Consider the following 23073-nt stretch of genomic DNA (forward strand, 5'->3'; position numbering starts at 1 on the left):
AGGTGACACAACCTTGCTTGCTGAAAGTGAAGAGGACTTGAAGCATTTACTGTTGAAGATCAAAGACTACAGCCTTCAGTATGGATTGCACCTCAACATGAAGAAAACAAAAATCCTCACAACTGGACCAATGAGCAACATCATGATAAACCGAGAAAAGATTGAAGTTGTCAAGGATTTCATTTTACTTGGATCCACAATCAACACCCATGGAAGCAGCAAATCTTCTGCAAAAGACCTCTTTAAAGTGTTTGAAAAGCAAAGATGTCACCTTGAAGACTAAGGTGCATCTGACTCAAACCATGGTGTTTTCAGTTGCCTCGTATGCATGTGAAGTACGGCCATGAATAAGGAAGAACAAAGGATTGACTCCTTTCAGTCGTGGTATTGGTGAAGAATATTGAATATACCATGGACTGACAAAAGAACAAATAAATCTGTCTTGGAAAAAGTACAACCAGAATGCTCCTTAGAAGCAAAAATGGTGAGACTACATCTCATATATTTTGGACATGTCATCTATCAGGAGGGATCAGTCCCTGGAGAAGGACATCATGCTTGGCAAAGTAGAGGATCAGCGAAAAAGAGGAAGACTCTCAGCAAGAAGGATTGACACAGTGGCTGCAACAATGTGCTCAAGCATAAACACGAGTGTGTGGATGGTGCAAGACACCAGTGTTTCGTTCTGTTGTACATAGGGTCGCTATGAGCCAGAACCAACTTGACAACACCTAACAACGACAACGAAAAAAGCTAGACCTGCTGGACCAATAGAGACTAGAGGAGCACTGGAGACTATCACCCTAAGATAACCCTTTGAACTTGGAACTGAAGCTATTTCTAGAGGTCACCTTTCAGCCAAATAATAGATTGGCTTAATAGCACCCACGAGGAATGTGCTCCCTTAAACAATCAACTAAAACCCCACCCAGTGCCGTCGAGTCGGTTCCGACTCATAGCGACCCTATATGAGACAAAATGGTCAACAGTTACCCAAAAGCAAAGGTGAGAAGGCAAGGAGGGGAAGGGATGCTAGATCAATGGAAACAGAACAAACAGAATGAAAATAATGCGAATACTGACACATTGTGGAAATGGTAACCAATGTCATAGAACAATTTGCATAAAAATTTAAAATGAGAACCTAATTTGCTGTGTAAACTTTCACCTAAAACAGGGTAAAATGTTTTTTAAAAGAGAAAAGAAATGATGTGCTCTAACACTAGACCAAAAATAGCTTTGCTAGATCTTTTTGAGCTCTGGTAAACTGCACTACCAACCAAAACCCAACCCCGTTGCTGTCTAGCCGATTCCAACTCATACCGACACTATAGGACAGAGTAGAGCTGCCCCATAGAGTTTCCAAGGATCACCTGGTGGGTTCATACTGCCAGCCTTTTGGTTAGCAGCTGTAGCACTTAACCACTATGCCACTAGGGTTTTCAAAACTGCACTAGATGGAGTAAATTAGGGGGGACTTTCATGATATTTCCCCTACTCATTTTTCAAAACCTCACCAAAAGATGAACCACACTCATAAAAATTTTGAGTCAGGGCAAGGCAATGAAAAATCAATAAGAGACACAAGTACTAATGAGATAATGATGTTAAAACAAGTCTGTAGCCCAGCTAGGAGCTTTTAATACATTTTCTACTTAGTCATCTCTAGGGTTTGGGTGAAGATCCCAGAGGCAAAGACAAATAGATGAGTGCACTTAATCCTTGGTTCTTCTCTTCATCTCCACAGGTGGCTTGGCCTCGGTGATTTACACAGACACTCTTCAGACCATCGTCATGCTGATTGGCTCTTTTATTCTCATGGGATTTGGTAAGTGAATGAAGGAAGATGACGGCGTGAGTGTGAGCAGTGCTCTGGACTGGGAATCATGAGATGATTTTTTCTGCTCAGTCTATGTGGGCTGCTCTTTATCTACTGCCTTCCAGTTCCTTCTGGTCTCATTTTCCAATCATTTGTATAATTCCCATCTTTGGAATGTTTGCCTGACTTCCTTCTTGCTCTTCTATCTCAGCAGAAGGAAGTGGAAAAGGATTTACTCCCTTTAAAAAATTATTGCTTAGGTAAATTATCTTATTTCACCATAGTTTCTTTGTGTTCAGAAAGGACAAAATTAGTACTATTGGGTTGACAACTTTACATAAATATTGGTGAGTTGAAAACTTCATTTATATAGAATCTTCATGAAGTAAAGGATTAAATATTAGGAAAAATTTAGATAATTGAGTATTAATCTTATGACTATTTTTGGTGAAAATTCATGAAAAGAACTACTCTGTTGTTAGAATATGCAAACATAGGTTGAATTTTCCTTGATGACTCTGATGATGCTTATTAGTAACATTAGTTCATTCTTAGAAGTCATGCCAGAAAGCAATATTGATTAATCTAGTTTACACCTGGCTAATTTTTGTTTTCTTTTATTATGGTGTTTTTTAAATCTTTGGATAGGCAATCCATGCACACGGTAAATAGGTATAGGGTGTGCATAGTTTTCCTAGGGCTGTGGTAACAAAATACCACGAAGTGTGTGACTTATCAAAGCAAATTTCTTGTCTCACAGATCTGGAGGCATCAAACTGTCAGCTGAGCCATGCTTTCTCTGAAGTCTCTAGGGGAAAATCCTCTCTTGTCTCTCTCAGCTTCCGATAGCCCCAGTGATTCCTTGGCTTACAGATTCATCTTCACACGGCAGCCCTTCCTCTTCTGTCTCTCTGTTTTTTCCTCTTTTATAGGGACACCACTCAGATTTTATTAGTACCCATCCTATTCCAGTATGACCTAATATTAACCAATAACATCTTTTTTAAAAAAAAATAGTATTTTGTTGTGTTTTCAATGATAGTTCACACAGGAAATTTGGTTCCCATTTGGCAATTTCTATACAAATTTTTCAGTGACATTAGTTATCACAGTTATCTTTAATTGCATTCTGGTGGTTTAGTTTCCAGTGCTCTAGTTTCCCTGCCCCTTTATCTTCTCATCTTTGCTTTAGAGTAATTGTTGACTTTTTTGGTCTCATGTAGATGGTTTTTAATGGAGCACCATACTCACAGGTAATATCTTTTATTTTCTGTACCAATCTGTTATTTTGCTAAAAGGTGACCTCAGGGGATAGTTTCAGTTCAAGGTTTAAAGCGTACCTCAGGGAGATAGTCTCAGGGAGGCCTGTAGTCGAAACTGGTCCACTACATCTAGACTTTTTAAGAATTTGGCTTCTGTTCTGCGTTTTTCTCCTATTCTATCAGGGTCCACATATTGTGGCCCTGCTTAGAATAGTCAGAAGTGGTAGCTGGGTACTATCTAGTTCTTCTAGATGCATTCCTGGTATGAATCCCACTTGATCACGGTGTATAAATTTTTTGATATGTTGTTGAATTCTGTTGGCTAAAATTTTATTGAAATTTTTTTGCATCTATATTCAAGAGGGATATTGGTCTATTATTTTCTTTTTTTGTGTGATGTCTTTGCCGGATTTTGGTATCAGCGTGATACTGGCTTTATAGAATGAGTTAGGGAGTGTTCCTTCCTCCTCTACGTTTTTGAAGAGTTTGAGTGAATTGGTGTTGACTCTCTCTCTAATCGACTTGATGGCTCTGGGTTTTTTTTTTTTTTTTTCTTCTCTGAATATTTAGTAGAATTCTCCAGTGAAGCCATCCGGTACTGGGCTTTTTTTTTTTTTTTTGACAGTTTTTGGATGACATCTTCAATCTCTTCTTTTGTTATAGGTCTGTTTAGATGTTCTACCTCAATTTGTGTTAGTTTAGGTGGGTAGTGTGTTTCTAGGAATTTGTCCATTTCATCTAGGTTTTCAAGTTTGTTGGAGTACAGTTTTTCATAATATTCTGTTATAATCCTCTTTATCTCATTTGGGTCTGTTGTAATGTCTCCACTTTCATTTTTTCTCTTGGTTATTTGCCTCTTCTTGTTTTTTCCTTTTGTCATCTAGCCAGTGGTTTGTCTACTTTATTGATCCTTTCAAAGAACCAGCTCTGGTTTTATTAATTCTTTCTATCATTTTTCTGTTTTCTATTTCATTTATTTCTGCTCTGATCTTTATTATTCCCCTGATAACATCTTCAAAGACTCTATTTCCAAACAAGGTCATGACCACAGGTACCAGCAGGTGGGACTTCAACATATCTTTGGAGGGATACATTTCAATCTGTAACAAGGTGAAAATAAATTTCTCTTCATCACTCCCCTGTCTTGCAGCCACCATGCTCAACCCACTTCAGCCACACTGAATACAGCAATTCTGAATACACGTGCACCTAATCACAGAGCTTGAAGATATGTGATGCAAACACTGATAGAATTGCAAAAAGAGACAAATTCACAATGACAGTTGTTAAGACAATGCAAATACTGTTAGTCACATGTAGCTATTTAAAATTTAAATTAAATAAAATTTAAAATTCAGTTCTTCAGTCATTAGCCATATTCCAAGTGCCCAATAAATGACTAGTGGCTACCATATTGAGCACTGCAGATATAGAACAGTCTATTATTACAGAAAGCTCTATTGCACAGTGCTGCTCTGGAGGCAACTGCTAGTACCAATTCCTTGCATACCCTCCTGTTTAGTTATCGAAAACTTCTAGGCTATTCTTGTTCACGGTCTTTGGTTTCTGGCCTCACTGATGTACTTGCTGGTAATTACTCAGCCTCTCTAAGCCTCACTTCTTTTATTCTTAGTATGAAGAGATGGAATTCCCTCATTACTTAGAGTCTCCTGTGTATTTCATTACAAACCACATTTCCCTTATCAGTAAAATTCCCCTGCATTATGGTTACTTGTCTTCCCCCTCCCACTAGGCACATTCATTTTGCTCATTATCACATTCCTACTTCCCAGCACAATGTTTGGTACACAATAGTTGCTCAGTAAAATAACTAGTGAAAAAGTAAATTAATATCAACCTCAAATCTATAATTACATGATATTTTGATAAGTTTTACATCATTTGAACCTGTATGAAGTGGTCCTAGGTGCCTGGACTGGCCTTTCTAAGTTTCCATTTACCATAGTTCTTCTCCACTCCTGACTAACCTTTCCAGACCCCTGTGGGCTTAGTCTCAACATTTCCACCTGCATCTAACCTCCTGCCCCAGTTTCTGCTACTTACCTTCCCAATTTAAAAAAAAATTGTAACATAGGCAGAACACAGTGCTTCACCTGAAAACAAGACTGTGGTAAGATCATACAAGCCCAGCTCTGTCTCAGGAGGAGAGGCCACTGTTTCTTGACCCTTTCAGAGGAGTTGGGGCTTTCTGAGGTTTGATTCAGTTAGGTTCACTCTGTTAGCTTACCTTCGTGTTTGTTTCTTCTCTGGATGGTTGTAAGACATCAATATCGGTCTATTGGTAAAAGTTTTATTTTTACCGTGAGTCTAGAAATTAAGTCAAAGTTTTAAGGAACACCACAAGAAGAAAAGTTAAAGAGAGATGTGCTATATGTACTTTGTGAAAATAAATTTAGTAGCATGATAGATACCAGTGGAGCTACTAGAAGGACACGGATCCTGGGAGAAGGAACAGGCTGATGTGCTTGAGCAACTCCACCACAAAAGAATAATCATAAATACCAGGGGTCTTCAGCTTCTGTAAGACATTCCATTTTATCTGATGCCTTTTCAGCATTTGCCGAAGTTGGTGGCTATGAGAGTTTCACAGAGAAGTACATGAATGCCATCCCGTCCGTAGTTGAAGGTGACAACCTGACGGTCAGCTCCACGTGTTACACTCCTGGGCCCGACTCCTTCCACATTTTCCAAGATGCTGTCACCGGGAATATTCCATGGCCAGGCACAATTTTGGGAATGACCATTTTGGCTTCGTGGTACTGGTGCACAGATCAGGTGATGTGTGTGTGAGCACGTGTGTGTTTTAACATGTTTATGTTGTTCTTTGTCTTCTCAGAGAAAATCTAGTTTCCATTTTGTGATGCTATCATGCGCACACATTGCTTAAAGAGTCAAACAGTTCTACCAGGCTTGTTATGACAAATAGCTGCCCTACTATCTCCCCTATTTCTTGTCTCGCAGAGGCAAACACTTTCAGCTCTTTCTGCTGTGACTTTGGGATTTATTTCTGTACTCTAAATCCTTGCACTCGGTGTGTGTTCTGTGGACCATCAGCATGGATGTCACCTTGCAGCTCATTAAGAATGAAAACTCTCCTACCACACCCAGATCCATTGAAGCAGAATTTGCTTGTTAACATGACACTCAAGTGATTCAAACTCCATGCATGTATTGCTCCCTCTTGGTTTGTCAGTCTCCTATTGGCTTCCCAAAGTGAGAGGCAGTCGATTAGCTATCTTTCAACTTTCCATCCTCAATCACACACAAGCACACCTCCTGTCTTCCCAGGCTCCCAACAGATTTAAAATCACAATTTTGATGAGATCAACACTTCGTGCTTACACTTTATGATTAGTAAATGTAATTCATACCTAAGCCACACAGTATTTTTGTACTATAGCTATTTTTTTTCCCTCAAATTAATAATTAACTTTTCTGGTTTTCAAATTTTCTTGGTAATTATTAATTAAACTACAAGCCCTCTGCAATTTGCCTGAATCTCCTTTCAATACAGGAAAATACATCAAGCATTCTACAAATTCATTTTTCTTGCTTTCTCCCAGAACCTTTGGCCTCTCCCAATCTGTCAGGTTGCTCCTATACTCAGTGCCCATCCTCAACAGGACCCCCTTCACTGCCATCTTTGGAATTCCGTTTGCCTCTCTCTTGGGTTATAGCTCCTATTTCCAGTAGCCCACGTCTTCTTCTTTCTTGATTAACTCCTCCTTTGAGGGCAAGCAAATCTTCCAGTAGCTTCCTGAGAAAGGCCTCATAGGAAATAAATTTATTGCGACTTTGCATGTTTGAAAATATCTTCACTCCAAACTTTCCTTAATTGATAGTTTGGCCATGTACAAACTTCTAGATTGGAAATAATTTTCCAAGTCATAGATCCATTGTCTCCTGACTTTCATTGTTACTGTTGAGGAGCCTGGAGTTATTCTAATTATTGATCCTTTGAATGTGACTGTCTTTTCTCTCTGGAAGTTCTACTTTCTTTTGTCCTTGGTGTTCTGAAATTTTACCATAAAGTGTCTTCTTGTGGATCTGTTTTTGTCCCCATTGTGCTGGGCCTATATATAAGCCTGTTTATTCAGGTAGTTGATGTCTTGGGTAATTCTAAAGGATTCTTTGATTTTTTTTCCATTAATTTTTCTCTTTTGGGACCTTCTATGTTTGGATGGGAGCCCTGGTGGTGCAGTGGTTAAGAGCTACAGCGAGCTACAGCTGCTAACCAAAAGGTCAGCAGTTCAAATGCAGCCGGTGCTCCTTGGAAACCCTATGGGGCAGTTCTACTCCGTCGTATAGGGTAGCTATGAGTCAGAATTAACTCGACAGCAATGGGTTTGTGTTGGATGTTGAATTATCTGAGCTGGTTCTCTGGTGTTCTTATCTTTTCTCCCCATTTTCCATACCTTGGTCCTTGTATTCTACTTTCTAGGTGGTTTCCTCAACTCTATCTTCCAGGTTTTTCTGCCTTTGTATTTTTAATTTCCAAATTACCAAGGCTCCTTAAGTTTTTGTTTCTGTTTTACAGTGCCTGCTTGTTTGCTTTTTTGAAATTTTCTCCTCTCTGAATAATCTCTGTAACCTTAAGCTTATCATTTCACAATCTTTAGCCCATCCTGATTCAATAGTTACTTGTGAGTTAGTGTGGGATCCAGTTTTCTTTTTCTCTGTATAATGAACCAGTTTTTCTAACATATCAACTAAAGAATGCTTCCTTTCACCATGATTTTCAGGAGCATCTTTTTCTTTATATTTCACCTCTTACACCCTGACTTGCCTCACATTACCCTTAGATCTGATACCTGGCCCTGCTTGTCTACTGACAGGGCTCCCCTCCTCACTGTGGTGTGTGTTGTCCCACTGACTGTCTGCTCTAAGTCCTCTGTCTAAAAATGCAATCTTCTCCCCCAGCATTGAATGACACCATTGATGGATTTGTCTCTCCAAAGGCAATTAGGCAGAAAAAGACATCCCTGTTTGCTGATGGACCTTGAGAATAAAAATATCAAGAAGTTGTGCCATCTTAGATAGAAATTCCACTTTGCTAGAAAATTCTTAGTCAAGAGATTAAACAATTTAACTAGGAATTATGAAATTATATGTACTACACCACCACACTTTTCCTGTAACTGTAATATTTGATTCATAACTAAATGAGGTTCTCAGAATTATTCTGAAGACATCTAGAAACAAATGTCTCAGGATTCTACTCTGATGGCTCCTTAATTATCACATTTCCGTGGTGACAGGCTTGATTCCCAAGGAGGCAATCACACCATCAGTAGTAGAGAGTTACTGATGAGTGTGTGGCTTACTTAGTGCCTGAAATATTAAGGTACAACTTAAACACAGAATCTGTGGCAAAGAGAAGTAACAAGAACTTTGTACCTGGAGGAGCACATGGCCATTGTTGCTTTGTAGCCTGGGAGCTGTAAAAACGTAAAGGCATTTACTGACTTAGTAGAATTGCCATGTATGAAAGGCCTTACATACATCATACCAAATATTCAGAATGTCTTTCAAGAGATAACCTAACATTAAAGATGAGAAACCTGAAACTCATAGAGGTCAAATACCATATAAGAGAAGTTGGGGTTTGAGTCCTGATCTTATTCCAAAGCCTTCTGTTTTCTACTAACCATAGCCTCACTTCTTATGTAACATTAAACCCTGAAAAGAGATTCACCTCTGAAATCATCCTCTGTTTCATCAGTGAGTCGTGTTTTTCTGGCAGGTCATTGTGCAGCGCTGCCTCTCAGGCAAGAACATGTCTCACGTGAAGGCCGCCTGTGTCGTGTGCGGGTACCTGAAGTTGCTGCCCTTGTTCCTCATGGTGATGCCAGGAATGATCAGTCGCATCCTGTACACAGGCAAGTCCCGAGTCCACATGTCCTCTCTTTTTTATGCTTGAATTCTGAGAAGTGTTTTGAAGGTGTGGTAAAACATTGATAAACAAGAAAACCCCAGAATGAAAGTAAAAACTCAATTCAAGTTGGAAGAAACAGCTTGTGCAGAAGGTTCAAGAAGAAAATTTGGTGTATTTGACACTTTGTTCAGTTAGCTGTTTTATGCTCCCTGCCTGTCTCCTGTAGACGTTTGAGTCTATGAGTTCTGTTTTGGTGAGTGGCCTGGATTTCAGCAAGTCAGGAGAATAATGGGAGTCCTTGGGTGGCACAAACGGTCAACCAAAAGATTGATGGTTCAAATTCACCCAGAAACTCATCTGAAGAAAGGCCTGGAGATCTACTTCTGAAGAATTACAGCCATTGAAAACCCTACAGAGCACAGTTCTACTCTGACACACTTGGGGTCACCATGAGTTGGAATCTACTCAATGGCAATGATTTTGTTTTTTGTTGTTGCTGTTGTTTTTGGTTATTTGTTTAGAAAACAAAACAAAAGGGTAAAAGAGGATAACGTAGAATTGGGCAAATATGAGTAGGGAGAGCTGTGGTGGTTGAGTCTAGTGGCATCTCTGACTTAAGAAGGTCCAGAGAGATTGTTATGCAACATGGCTCTATAGACAAAAAGGATAAAGAACTATATCAAGCACTGAATGGAAGAAGAAAGTGATAGAGAACAGAGAACAAGAAGAGCTATGGAGTGGAAGTCCCCTGCTAGCTAAAGTGATACACGGATTCGCCATCTTGGAGCACAGCCACCAATGACCCTGGACAGGGAGTATGAGAAGGCAACTTCATGGTGCTCCCAACAGGAGATAGAACATCTGGTAACCAGAGATACACACTTTCCCACCCACCCCCACCAACACAGTGGCTCAATGCTCCCCCAGGTCCACCCCACCCCCAACAGCTGGCTCCCCTCAGGGCCATATTTTTGTTTTGTTTTGTGTTTTGTTTCTTCTCTCTGTTTCCCTTCCTTCCTTTCCTTTCTCAAGCCCACCTAGCCCTGTGTGCTGCCCCCACCCCTTCTCCCTTCTCAAAAGGCCATGCCACACCACTCAGCTAGAGAGCCAGTGGGTCATGGCCTCCCAGGGTCTGCACTACCCCCACAGGCTGGCTCCATCAGCACCATTTTTTAAAATTTTTCTTCATCTTTCCGTTTCTCTCTTTTCCTTCTCCCTCTCACATAGGCCCTGCACTTCCTTTGCTGCTTCCTGACAGGCTGTGCTGCACCATCCATTGAGAGAGACAACAGTTTGCCACCATCTCGGTTCTGCCCTGCCCCAAACAGACAGTTCTCTTAGTGCCATATTTTGTTTTTGTTTTTTTGGTCTTGGGTTTTTCTTTTTATTTTTGTTTCTTTTCTCTCTCTCTCTCTTTTCCTTCCTTTCTTTTTTCCTGCCTACCTAGCCCCATGCACCTCCCTCACCTCTCCAGAGAGAAACCAGCTCAGTCCGCCCTGTCCCAAATGGCTGGTTCCCTCGGGGCCATATTTTATCTTATTTGTTTGTTTTTGTTGTTGTTGTTTGGTTTTTGTTTGTTCATTTGCTTCTTCTCTCTCTTTCACTTCATTTTTTTCCTTTCTCCCACCCACCTAGCCCTGTGCACCATCCTTACCCCTTCTTCACCAGCCATGCCACACAGCTCAGCAAGAGAGCCACAGGCACACAGCTCCCCCAGGTCTGCCCCTCACCCACCCACTGACTCCCAATGTGCAGCCATTTTATTTTCTTTTATTCTTCATTTTTTTTCTGCTTCTGTTTCTCTCCCTTCTTTCTCTCTCCCACTTAGCTCCACACTTCACATTCTCTCCTTTCCCTTCTGCCTCTCTGCACTGTATGCCGAGCACTGCACCCCTGAGCAACATTTTTGTAGATCTCCACAGACCCCACTCCCTGCCAACCCCCAGCCCCGGACTGCCAAGTGCTGTGCCCCTTAGTGGCACTGGCATAGATCTCCAGACCCCCAGGCCCCACCCTGTGCTGCCCCCGACCCTCCCCTGCTCAGCACCACACTCCTGAGTTGCACCAGCACAGAACCCTGTACCCCACCTGACACCACCCCCTGGCCTCAACCCACTGAGTGCTGTGCCCCCAACGGCACCACCACAGACCCCCGGAACCACAATAAATATCTACGCACCCAATGGCAGACTCCACAATGCATAAAACAAACTATAACAGCACTGAACAGAGAAATTAGCATTTCCACAATAATAGTAGGACACGGTTCTTGGTAAAGGACAGCATATCTAGAAAGAAGATCAATAAAAATACAGAAGATCTAAAGGCCACAGTCAACCAACTTGACCCCATAGATATAAATATAACACTCCACCCAAAAGCAGCAAAGGACACATTCTTTTCCAACATCCATGGAACGTTTTCCAGAATATACCACATCTTAGGCCACAAAGCAACCCTCAACAAAATCTGAAACATTGAGGTAATACAAAACATCTTACCTCATCACAATACCATAAAAATAAAAATTAATAACAGGAAGAGCAAGGGAAAAAAATCAAAAACATGGAAACTGAATAAACACCTTGCTTAAAAACATTGAAAGAAATCAAAGGAATCAGAAAATTCCTAGAATCAAATTATAAAGAAAACATCATACCAAAACCTTTGGGACACAGTAAAGGCAGTGCTCAGAGGCCAATTTATAGCAATAGATGCACACATCAAAAAAGAAGAAAAGGATAAAATCAAAATGTTAGCTTTACAATTGAAACAAATAGAGAACAGTAAAAGAAGTCCACAGCCACTAGAAGAAAGGAATAATAAAGACTGGAGCAGAAATAAATGAAACAGAGAATAGAAAAGCAAAAAAAAAGAACCAGCAAAACCAAAAGTTGCTTTTTTGAAAGAATCAACAAAACTAACAAACCATTGGCCAAATTGATTAGAGAAAAACAGGAGATGAACCAAATAACCCAACTAAGAAATGAAATGGGGGACATTACAACAGACCCAACTGAAATAAATAGGATCGTAACAGAGTACTATGAAAAACTGTACTCCAACAAATTTGAAAACCTAGAGGAAATGGATAGAAATTTTTCTAGAAACATACTATCTACCTAAACTAACACAAAATGAGGTAGAAAACCTGAACAGACTGATAATAAGAGAAGAGATTGAAAAGGTAAAAAAAAAAAAAAAACCTCTCATCCCAAAAAAGTCCTGATCAGACGGCTTCACTGGAGAATTCTACATTCAGAGAAGAGCTTATCTCAGTACTACTCAAACTATTTCAGAACATAGAAAAGGAATGAATACTTCCAAATTCATTCTATGAAGCCAGCATAACTGTGATACCAAAACTAGGCAAAGACACCACAAAGAAAGAAAATTACAGACCAATATCTGTCAGCAATGTCGATGCAAAAATTCTCAACAAACTTCTAGCCAATAGAATTCAGCATCTATTATTTAAAAAATAATAATATACCACAACCAAATGGGGTTCATAACAAGTATGCAAGGATGGTTCAACATCAGAAAATCAATGAACATAATCCACCACATAAAATAAAACAAATAAAAAGAATCACATGATCATCTCAACTGATACAGAAAAGGCATTCTATAAAGTCCAACACCCATTCCTGATAAAAACTCTCAATAAGATAGAAATAGAAGGGAAATTTCTCAACATAATAAAGGGCATCTATACAAAAACCTGCTGGTTAAGAGCTTGGCTGTTAACCAAAAGGTCAGCAGTTTAAATCCACCAGCCACTCCTTGGAAACTTTATGGGGCAGTTCTACTTTGTCCTAATAGGTCGCTATGAGTGGGAATCGACTCGATGGCAATGGGTTTGATTTTTTTGGTTTAAAACCAACAGCCAATATTATGCTCAACAGAGAGAGGCTGAAAACATTCTCCCCTGAGAACAGGAACAAGACAAGGATACCCTTTATTACCACTCTTATTTAACACTGTGTCGGAAGTCCTAGCTAGATCAATAAGGCAAGAAAAAGAAATAAAGGGTATCCACATTAAGGAAGAAGTAAAACTATCCCTATTTGCCGATGATATGATACTATACATACAGAACCCAAAAGACTATGAAGAAAATTACTGGAACTCATAGAAAGAGTCAGCAGAGTAGCAGGATACAGGATAAATACAAAAATCAGTTGGATTTCTATACACCAATAAAGGGAACAATGAAAAGAAAATCAGGAAAGCAATACCATTTATAACAGGCCCTAAAAAAAATAAAATACTTAGGAATAAATCTAACCAGGGATGTATAAGGCCTATACAAAGAAAACTACAAAACACTACTGCAAGAAGCTAAAAGAGATCTACATAAATGGAAAAACATACCATGCTCATGGATAGGTAGACTCAACCTTGTGAAAATGTGAATTCTACTGAAAGCAATCTACAAGTACGATGCAATCATGATCCAAATACCAACAGCATTCTATAATGAGACAGAAAAACCAATCATTAACTTTATATAGAAAGGAAAGAGACCCCAGGTAGTAAAGCATTATTGAAGAAGAAGAACAATTTTAAGAGGACTAGCACTACCTGACCTCAGAAGCTACTATACAGCTATCGTAGTCAAAACAGCCTCATATTAGTACAATGACAGATACATTGACCAATGGAACAGAATCGAGAACCCAGATGTAAATCCATCCACCTATGGTCACCTGATCTTTTAGCAAAGCCCCAAGGTCCATTAAATGGGGAAAAGGCAGTCTTTTTAACAAATGATGCTGGCAAAACTGGATGTCCATCTTTAAAAAAATGAAACAGGACCCATACCTCACACCATACACAAAAACTAATTCAGAATGGATCGAAGACCTAAATACAAAACCAAAAACTATAATGGTCATGGAAGAAAAAAAAGGTCAATGCTAGGGACCCTAATATGAGGCAGAAATAGGATACAAACCATAACAAACAATAAATAAACCCCAGAAGATAAGCTAGATAACTGGGATCTTCCAAAAATTAAACACTTAAGCTTTTCAAAAGATTTCATCAAAAGGGTAAAAAGAAGGCCTAAAGAACAGGAAAAAATTTTTGGCTATGATATATCAGACAAAGGTCTAATCTCTAAAATCTACAGGAAAAGCCAACACATCTACAACAAAAAAAGAGAAATAATCCAATTTAAAAATGGGCAAAGGATATGAGCAGACACCACCAAGGAAGACATTCAGGCTGCTGACAGACACACGAGGGAATGCTCAGGGTCACTAACCATTCCCAAAAAAAAACCCAGTGCCGTCGGGTCAATTCCAACTCATAGCAACCCTACAGGACAGAGTGGAACTGCCCCATAGAGTTTCCAAGGAGTGCCTGGCGGATTCGAACTGCCAACCTTTTGGTCAGCAGCCGTAGCACTTAACCGCTACGCCACCAGGGTTTCCCACTAACCACTAAAAAAAAAAAAACCACTAGAGAAATGCAAATCAAAACTACAATGAGATACAATCTCACCCCGACATTACTGGCATTAATCAAAAAATAACAAATGTTGGAGAGGCTGTGGGGAGATTAGAACTCTTATACACTGCTGGTTAGAATGCAAAGTGATACAGCCATTTTGGAAAACAATATGGCACTTCCTTAAAAAGCTAAAAATAGAAATACCATACAATCCAGCAATCCTACTGCTGGGAATATATCCTAGGGAAATAAGAGCCATCACACGAATAGACATATGCACACCCATGTTCACTGCAGCATTATCCAAAATAGCAAAAAGATTGGAAACAACCTAAGTGCCCATCAGCAGATGAATGGGTAAACTATGGTACATACACACAACGGAATAGTATACAATGATAAAGAATAATAATGAATCTGTGAAACATCTAACAACATGGATGAATCTGCAAGGCATTATGATGAATGAAATAAGTCAATCACAAAAGGACAAACACTGTATGAGACCACTATTATCAAAACTCATGAAAAGATTTATACACAGAAGGAAATAATCTTTAATGGCTGTGAGGGAGGGGAGGGGAAGGAAGGAAAAAACACTAACTAGACAATAGATAAATGATAACTTTGGTGAAAGGTAAGGCAATACATAATACTGTGGAAGTCAGCACAACTTGACCAAGGCAAAGTCATAGACACATCCAAACTCCTACAGGGACAAAATTACTGGGCTAAGGGCTGGGGACCATGGTCTTGGGGGACATCTAGCTCAATTGGAACAACACAGCTTATAAAGAAAATCTTCTGCATCCTACTTTGGTGAGTAGTGTCCGGAGTCTTAAAAACTTATGAGTGTCTAAGATACACCTGCTGATCCCACCCCTTTGGGAGCAACGGAGAATAAAGACAACCAAAGACACAGGGGAAAGATTAGCCCAAAGGACTAATGGACCACAATTACCACAGCCTCCACCAGACTGAGTCCAGCACAACCACTGATTGCTCTGACAAGAATCACAACGGAGGGTCCCAGACCGAACTGGAGAAAAATGTAGAACAAAATTTAAACTTACAAAAAAAGACCAGGCTTACTGGTCTGACAGAGACTGGAGAAACTTGAGAGTATGGACCCTGGACAGCCTTTTACCTCAGTGCTGAAGTCACTCCTGAGGTTCATCCTTCAGCCGAAGATTAGACAAGCCCATAAAATAAACAATAATATACATATAATATACATAGCTCAACCATGTATACGAGTCTAAGTGGGCACACCAGCCCATGGGCAAGGACAAGAAGGCAGGAGGGGACAGGAAAGCTGGACAAATGGAATGGGGACCCCAAGGTTTCGAAGGGGAGAATGTTGACACATTGGGTTGGTAACCAATATTATAAAACAATATGTGTATTAATTGTTTAATAAGAAACTAATTTGTTCTGTAAACTTTCACCCAAAGCAAAACAAATAAAAAAGAAGGTCTGGAGAACTTCTCTTGACCCCTCTGAGAGGGCTGGAGAACTGCACCAACTTTTACAGCTTTGGAATCAGGTTGTTTGGGTTACTTTAATTTCTGAGTCAACTGAGAGTACTACTGTTGAAAATCTTCCTAAAAATCAACTTTCTTTTTTTATTGTAAAATGTGAAGAAAATATAACTAGGCCTTTCGACTATTATCAGGTCAATACAGAAAACACTGAATCTACTTGATGTTTTTTCATTTTCATTTGGGTGAAATAATATTACAATGTTGTTTAAAACAGTAAAGAATAGGTAGATGTCCAATGAGCAGGAAAGGCTAAAAAAAAAATTTTGTACCTGTCCTATGGAAAACTGCAATCAAGAGAGTGAAAACCATCTCAAAATCTGGGAAAATTCTGACATTATATTAAATGAAAAAAGACAACTACAAAATTTTATCTAAGCAATTTCTGTAGTTATGCCAAAACAAACAAACAAAAAAAGCATTCCTCTGTGGAAAATGATTCAAAAGAATTTTCTTTAAAGGAAAAGAAGTGAGTGTTCTAAGGTGTTAGTATTCTGGGTGATTACCAATTTTTGGTCTCTGTTTTCATAATATTGTTTAAGCAAAAAAAAAAAAATCACCAAGTTATTATGCAATTGTGACAATAAAGTGAGACATCATACATGGGCAGCCACTGAATTGGTCGTCACAACTGGCACCTATTTTTAGATATAAGGGAAAGACACTGGGCTAAATGTGACCAGACACAAGTTTGTCTTATTCTTTGTTTTTTAATATATGGAATTCTGTGCTCTTGGGAGAATTTATTTTCTTGCTGCTTTTCTAGGGGATGGGATCAGCTCCCTCTTTGCACTAATGCTCTAGCTGGACATTCATCCCCAAAAAAGGGCCCTGTCCCTTAGGTCAGTGCAAGCAGAGCTGCAGGCATGGGACACATAGTAAGTCGTGTTCGGCTCTCAGATAAGCCAGATCCCTGATATGAGCACTCAGCAATGACCATCCAACATTAGGTCTCCAACTTTTAGGCAAATGTCCTTTTCCCCTGTGAATCTACAACTTGCTTCTTTGTCTAGTGATCATGGGTTGTGCCTGTTTAGCCATAGCTCACCGAACTCCCCTCTGAACCCCTCCTCAGATAAGGTGGCATGTGTCATACCTTCCGAGTGTATGAAGCACTGTGACACTGAAATCGGCTGCACTAACTATGCCTACCCAACACTGGTGCTGGAACTGATGCCCAATGGTAAGACAACGTCTGCGCTGGGACTGCCTCGGAGACCTGGTGTATAGGTGGGCCAGTAGGAAGGGGGATGGTAAATCCTTGGTCATCCTCACGTCTATTAATTTAATTCAATTTACCAGACCTTTCTTGAGCACCTTTCACGGGCTTCCAGCACTGTGCTGGGCCTTGGGACAGATGGACAAAGAGGATACACTTCTGGGTAGAGGAACCCTTAATCTTTTGGATTTGCGAGTGACCTACCGGCCAATTAGGAACATGATCTCTTAAAGAAAAAAAAAAAAATTTTTTTTTTTTTGGTCAATAAAAGGGTCCCACAGCCATAAAGTTAAAAGCTCAGAAGACTAGGCTTACTATTTATCTTGCTTTCTTAAGGCCAGTGATGTCCAAGTAATAGATGCCAATCTATTTGATTTATAACTACTTACTGAGTGCCTAGGAGTCCCTGAGTGGCACAAACAGTTAAGCACTCAACTGCTTAATCTAAAAGTTGGTGATTGAAATCCACCCAGAGGCACATTAGAAGAAAAGCCTGGCAATCTATTTCTCAAAGAGCACAGCCATTTAAAACTCTATGGTGCACCGTTCTACTTTGATACACGGGGTCTCCAGGAGTTGGAATTGACTCAAGGGCAACTATTTTTTTGTTTTGTTTTATTGAGTGCCTGTCTGTGTTAGGCACTACCCTGATTCTTGGGAAACATGAGGGAAACAGACAAAAAATTCTCTGTGCTCTTGGAGCTCACATTCTACTTTGTAAGAGAGAAAATAAATCACACATATTAAATAAGTAAATTAGATAGGATGTTAGAAGGTGATAATTTCCATGGTATACAGAAACAGAGTATGGTACAGGACTTGAGGGTGACTGGTGATCTTGTACCACAGGTCCAACAAAGGTTGGCTAATACTTCTGTGACCTTTCTACTCCTGATACACGTGAGCATTCTTAGGAGGAAGGGAGCATGACCCACAAGTGACATCACCACATCTACCCCATTCCACACTCTGTCCTAGGAGGTTTAGGGGCATTAACAATGGGCAGTGGGAACTGGAGCAAAAAGTGGCCGTCATGTCTCAAAACCTTCAGCTTTGTGCCACCAAAGATGCCTTCAGCAGAACTGCCTACTAGGCTTCTTCCTCTCCAGTTATTTCAAGTCTTCAGGAGGCCAAGAGTTCCTCCCCAAAGAAAGGTGGCACTGCGCTGTTTCTTCCAAAATTAGGTGCCCCTTGATGATCTCTAAATATATATCGAGAACAAAAAATTCTATAGTGGGTTATTCTCAAATCACCAGGAAATATGTAGGAAACATCACATGTTGATGTCTGCTTTGATAGGCACATCAGTTGGTAAACGTTCCAGATGACAATTTTATCTTTGAATGACCCTCTGGTTTAACAAGTTCCTTATAGACCATGGCGTCCATTCCCTAACCAGTGTTTGCACCTCTTCTGGCCCCAGGTCTGCGAGGCCTGATGCTGTCAGTCATGTTGGCCTCTCTCATGAGCTCCCTGACCTCCATCTTTAACAGCGCCAGCACCCTCTTCACCATGGACCTCTACACCAAGATTAGGAAGCAGGCATCGGAGAAAGAGCTCCTTATAGCTGGACGGTGAGAGAACTCTAGTTCCTGACTGAAATTTATCTGGAAAAGTGCAGATGTAGAAGTGAACTTGAGCCCCCTCATCTTTGGTTCCAGTGAAACTCATATAGAATTCCAGAGTTGGGGAAAGGACATTGTTGTTTTGTTGTTAGCTGCCATCAAGTTGCCTGGGCTCATGGCGAACTCAAGCACAATGAAATGAAACCCTACCTGGTCCTGCATCATGCCCACAATTGGATGCAGATCAAACCATTGTGTTCCATAAGGTTTTCATTGGCTGATTTTCAGGAGTAGGTTTCCAGGCCTTTCCTCCTAGGGAAAAAAAAAATTAGAAGACATTTAATTTAACTTTATGTCTTTCCAGATAACAAACATTGGGGCCATACCTTTAAACGAAATAGCTTCTTTTTCAGGCTTTCAAAAGCTTCTGATTGTCTCTTACTCTTTCTTTCTACATCCCCTCTGCACAATGACATCTTCACAATAATTGGTCAGTGTTTCATGGAATATAAAATTCTTACTTACTCTGATAGATTAATGCATTATCTCTAGAAGTTTCCATGTCTATCATATGAAAGAGGTAATAAATTAAGTCATCCATGCATTACTACATAGCAGTTTATCAAATGCATTCATTAAGAATTGAACCAGCCTAGAAAGGGACAGACTCAGAGAAGGAACTATTTTCAATAGTCTATTTATTGAGTTATGTCAATCCAGGGGCCCTGAGCAACCCGGGGGCCCTGAAGGGAACAGGGTGGAAGGAAACAAACGAAAAGGATGGATGGTATATTCTTCTTTTTCCTCTTTATGATTAGCAAATAGACCATATGTTGTCATGGCATTTTGTAAAACGTTTTTAAAAATTAAAATATAGCACACATATAAAAAACATGTAAAGCATAAATATATAGCTCAATAATTTATCACAAAATGAAACCCATGTTACCATAAGTTAGGTTGAGATATGGAAATTACCAGCACCCAAAAGCAAATTTTTTTTTAAAACTCTATGACTTCTAACACTATAGTCTTTTCCAGTTCTGGACTATGTATAGATAGAATAACTCCAGATACGTTCCCTGCTGCCTTTTTTTGCTCAGGTTTTGTTGGTGAAGTTCAGTCATGTTGTTATGTGTAGCTGTAGTTCATTGATTTTCTTGCTGTGTGGTATTCCATTGTAGGAGTATATTAGAATTTATCCGTGCTACTGTTGATGGACATCTGGACTATTTTGTAGTTTGGTGCTATTACAGATAATGCTGCCTTGAGTATTTTTGTCTATGTCTCTTGGTGCACATGGGCACATATTTCTGTCAGGTAGATTGCTAGGAGTGTGCACGTCTTTTGCGTCCAGTCTTTCAAAATCTAGTCACTCTGGCTAGAAAGTAATGTGGGAAGAGATTTTAAAAGAAGAGAAATCCGATTATGACTCTTGCAAAAATGATCAAATTGATGATGATATTAAATCTAAATGTGGTCAAAGTGGTAAAAGCATGAATGCATCATTTCTTCTTCTATGCTTTACTTTTTTTTGGTACTCTATTTGTGTGTATTTTTTATAATGAGAACATATGATTACGCACTCGTGGCTTAGCACGTGAAGCTTCTTTCAGAGTTTCCCCATTGGGTGGAATGAAAACAGGAGCCCTGCTATTCTTCCCTTAACCTAGAATCTTGCCCTCCCCATGGCTCATTCATTGAGTAGGGTAGCCTGGGCACCCAGTCTCAGTGGATCCAGCGCAGGGGCACTAACAGTCCAGTCCAGAGTGCAGTGTCCATGAAGATCAATCTAAGAGGAGCCCTGCCAGCTTTTCTGTAAAATGAGGTGTTAAGAGAAACTGACAATTTGCTTCAAAGATTGTACTTTCTTGGTGACATTTGAGACAGTTTTAATTACTGTAGTAAATGAAACACTTAGGGAAAAATTCTCAAGGACCCCCATGGCCTCAGTCTTAACTCTGGAAAAATGCTGTAGGAAATACAGAACAGTAAGTCATCTGTGTTTCTATCATGGATAAAATGATGGACTGGAATTCAGGAAGCCTGAGACATAGTAGTCCCACCAATAAACCAAAAAAACAAACCCACTGCCGTTGAGTCGACTCCGACTCATATCAACCCTATAGGGCAGGGTAGAACTGCCCCATAGAGTTTCCAAGGAGCGCCTGGTGGGTTCAAACTGCTGTAGCACTTAACCACTATGCCACCAGGGTTTCCAAAATTGCCATCAAGTCAATTCTGACTAATAGGGACCCTGAGCTCCAGGAACCTTGAATAGGTTTTTACTAACTTACCAATATATTGATCAATTCTTTCTACCTTCAAGTGCACTCAAGTAATAAGATGCACAAATTAGCATTTCTTGCCAAATCACTCAACATTCTGGGACAGAAGCTGTTTTAATTCTAGCCTACGAAAACTGATTTAGTTTCCCTTCAAGCTAGGAAAAGAAGATAAAAATGAGAGTCAGCTTTCTTTATCATACAAATAATTACTTGCTAGTTTTTTTTTTTAGTAGAAATAGTGTGGTGTTTATTTCTAATTGACATGTACGTGGCATTAGGGAATGACTAATCAGTTGCTGAGATTTGAACTGTTTTTATGAATGGTTTGTGAATGGATGTCTAATCACATAAATGAAGATACTATGGCTAATTATAGACAAGAAATTGCTTTATTGACATTCTACTAACTGAAAATTATTAAGCATGGCATGGGTTCACGTGGCATCGAGGACTTGATTTTGTTTGGGAAAACCAATGTATGGCTACAAGAATGAAAGCAAGAACTAAAGCACAATAGAGATACTGAGAAAGCTTTTGGTTAACATTTAAATCATTTTGTTTTCTTCCCAGGTTATTCATCATTCTATTAATTATCATCAGCATTGTGTGGGTCCCGCTTGTACAGGTAGCTCAAAATGGACAACTATTCCATTATATTGAATCAGTTTCTAGCTACCTTGGTCCTCCAATTGCAGCTGTCTTCCTGCTTGCCATCTTCTGTAAGAGAGTCAATGAACAGGTTAGTGAAAACTGGGGAACTTCTTCCCTGCAGAAGTGAGAAAAATTGTTTATTTCTCTGGGATAGTAAAACACATCCTTTTCACCCTATTTATACACCTCAAATTCCATCTCAATATTGGTTTTGGTCAGCCACAATTTCTGACTCTCTCTGAAGTGTGTAACTACATAGTGCACACTCATAGTACAGTGTTGACATTCCTACAAAATACTATGTACGTATAAGGCACCGTGCTGAACAATACAGGTTTTGGTATCAGATTTCCAGGGTCCAAACCTGGCTCTGCTATCTTAATAGCATTGTGATCTTAAGCAAATCACTTGTCTATCTGTGTCTCAGTTTCCTTATCTGTAAAGACAATGGTACCTAATTTATGGGTTTGTCGTGAGGATTATTTGAGATAAAATACATAAAGGGTTTAGAAGGAGACCTAACACGCTAATAACAGTTCAACTATGTTAATTACTATTATATATGTGTGTGTGTGTATATGTATATATATGTACTTGGTTAATCGATTATTAGAAACCATCATGAAGTTCCCGGGTGGCACAGACAGTTAAGCACCCACTCAGTGGAACCTTGGAAGACAGGCCTGGCAATCTGCTTTCAAAAGGTCACAGCCTTGAAAACCTTATGGAATACAGTTCTATTCTGACATACATGGGGTCACATAAATCAGAACTGACTCTACAGCAACTAACAGCAACAGCATAGTCCATGTACATTTAATCTCTTAATTATTCCTAGATGTTAGCCTTTCTTTCATAATTTTCATATGAGAAACAGGTTCAAAGGGGTTAGTATCTCTGTACTTTGCACAATTACTTAATATTAGTAAATGGGGTGGATCACTGGGATTCAAACTCAGGCCTTCCTACAGAAAATGCTCATATTCTTCATCTCCATGAAATATTGCTTCCCTTAAACATAACATATTGAGCAGAGTAAGAGGGGACACATGTTTTCATCCCCGCCAACTTCTCAGAGAAATAAATGCTTTTAAATGCCAAAGCTTAATGGAACTGTTAAAATACAAATATCAACACAGTAAAATGTTTAACATGAGTCACAGTTTTGCTTTATTATACAAAATAACTCAGAAGTTCTTAAAATCTATATATAAAAGTCAAGGAAAGCTTCACCGTGGGTCAGGGTAGACAGCTGTGTTCTGGATTTGGAGAATCAACAGAGCAATGATGTTTCAGGACCAAGGAGAGCAACAACCTACTCATATAACACATTTTTGTTACTTTCCCTGCTTTGGTAACCTTGTACTTAAGG

General features: G+C 39.6%; 1 protein-coding gene across 1 annotated transcript in view; it reads left to right on the forward strand.

Moving 5' to 3' along the window:
- LOC100674370 (solute carrier family 5 member 4) overlaps positions 1-23073 on the forward strand; it is a 58173-nt gene that overhangs the window by 26843 nt on the left and 8257 nt on the right. Inside the window, exons 7-12 of the mRNA XM_003419184.2 lie at positions 1748-1828; positions 5657-5877; positions 8846-8981; positions 17054-17161; positions 18621-18771; positions 21621-21789. Of these exons, the coding sequence (XP_003419232.2) occupies positions 1748-1828; positions 5657-5877; positions 8846-8981; positions 17054-17161; positions 18621-18771; positions 21621-21789 (866 nt within the window). The remainder of the gene's footprint in view (positions 1-1747; positions 1829-5656; positions 5878-8845; positions 8982-17053; positions 17162-18620; positions 18772-21620; positions 21790-23073) is intronic.

Source organism: Loxodonta africana, chromosome 19 (assembly GCF_030014295.1).
Source record: "Loxodonta africana isolate mLoxAfr1 chromosome 19, mLoxAfr1.hap2, whole genome shotgun sequence".
NCBI lineage: Eukaryota > Metazoa > Chordata > Mammalia > Proboscidea > Elephantidae > Loxodonta > Loxodonta africana.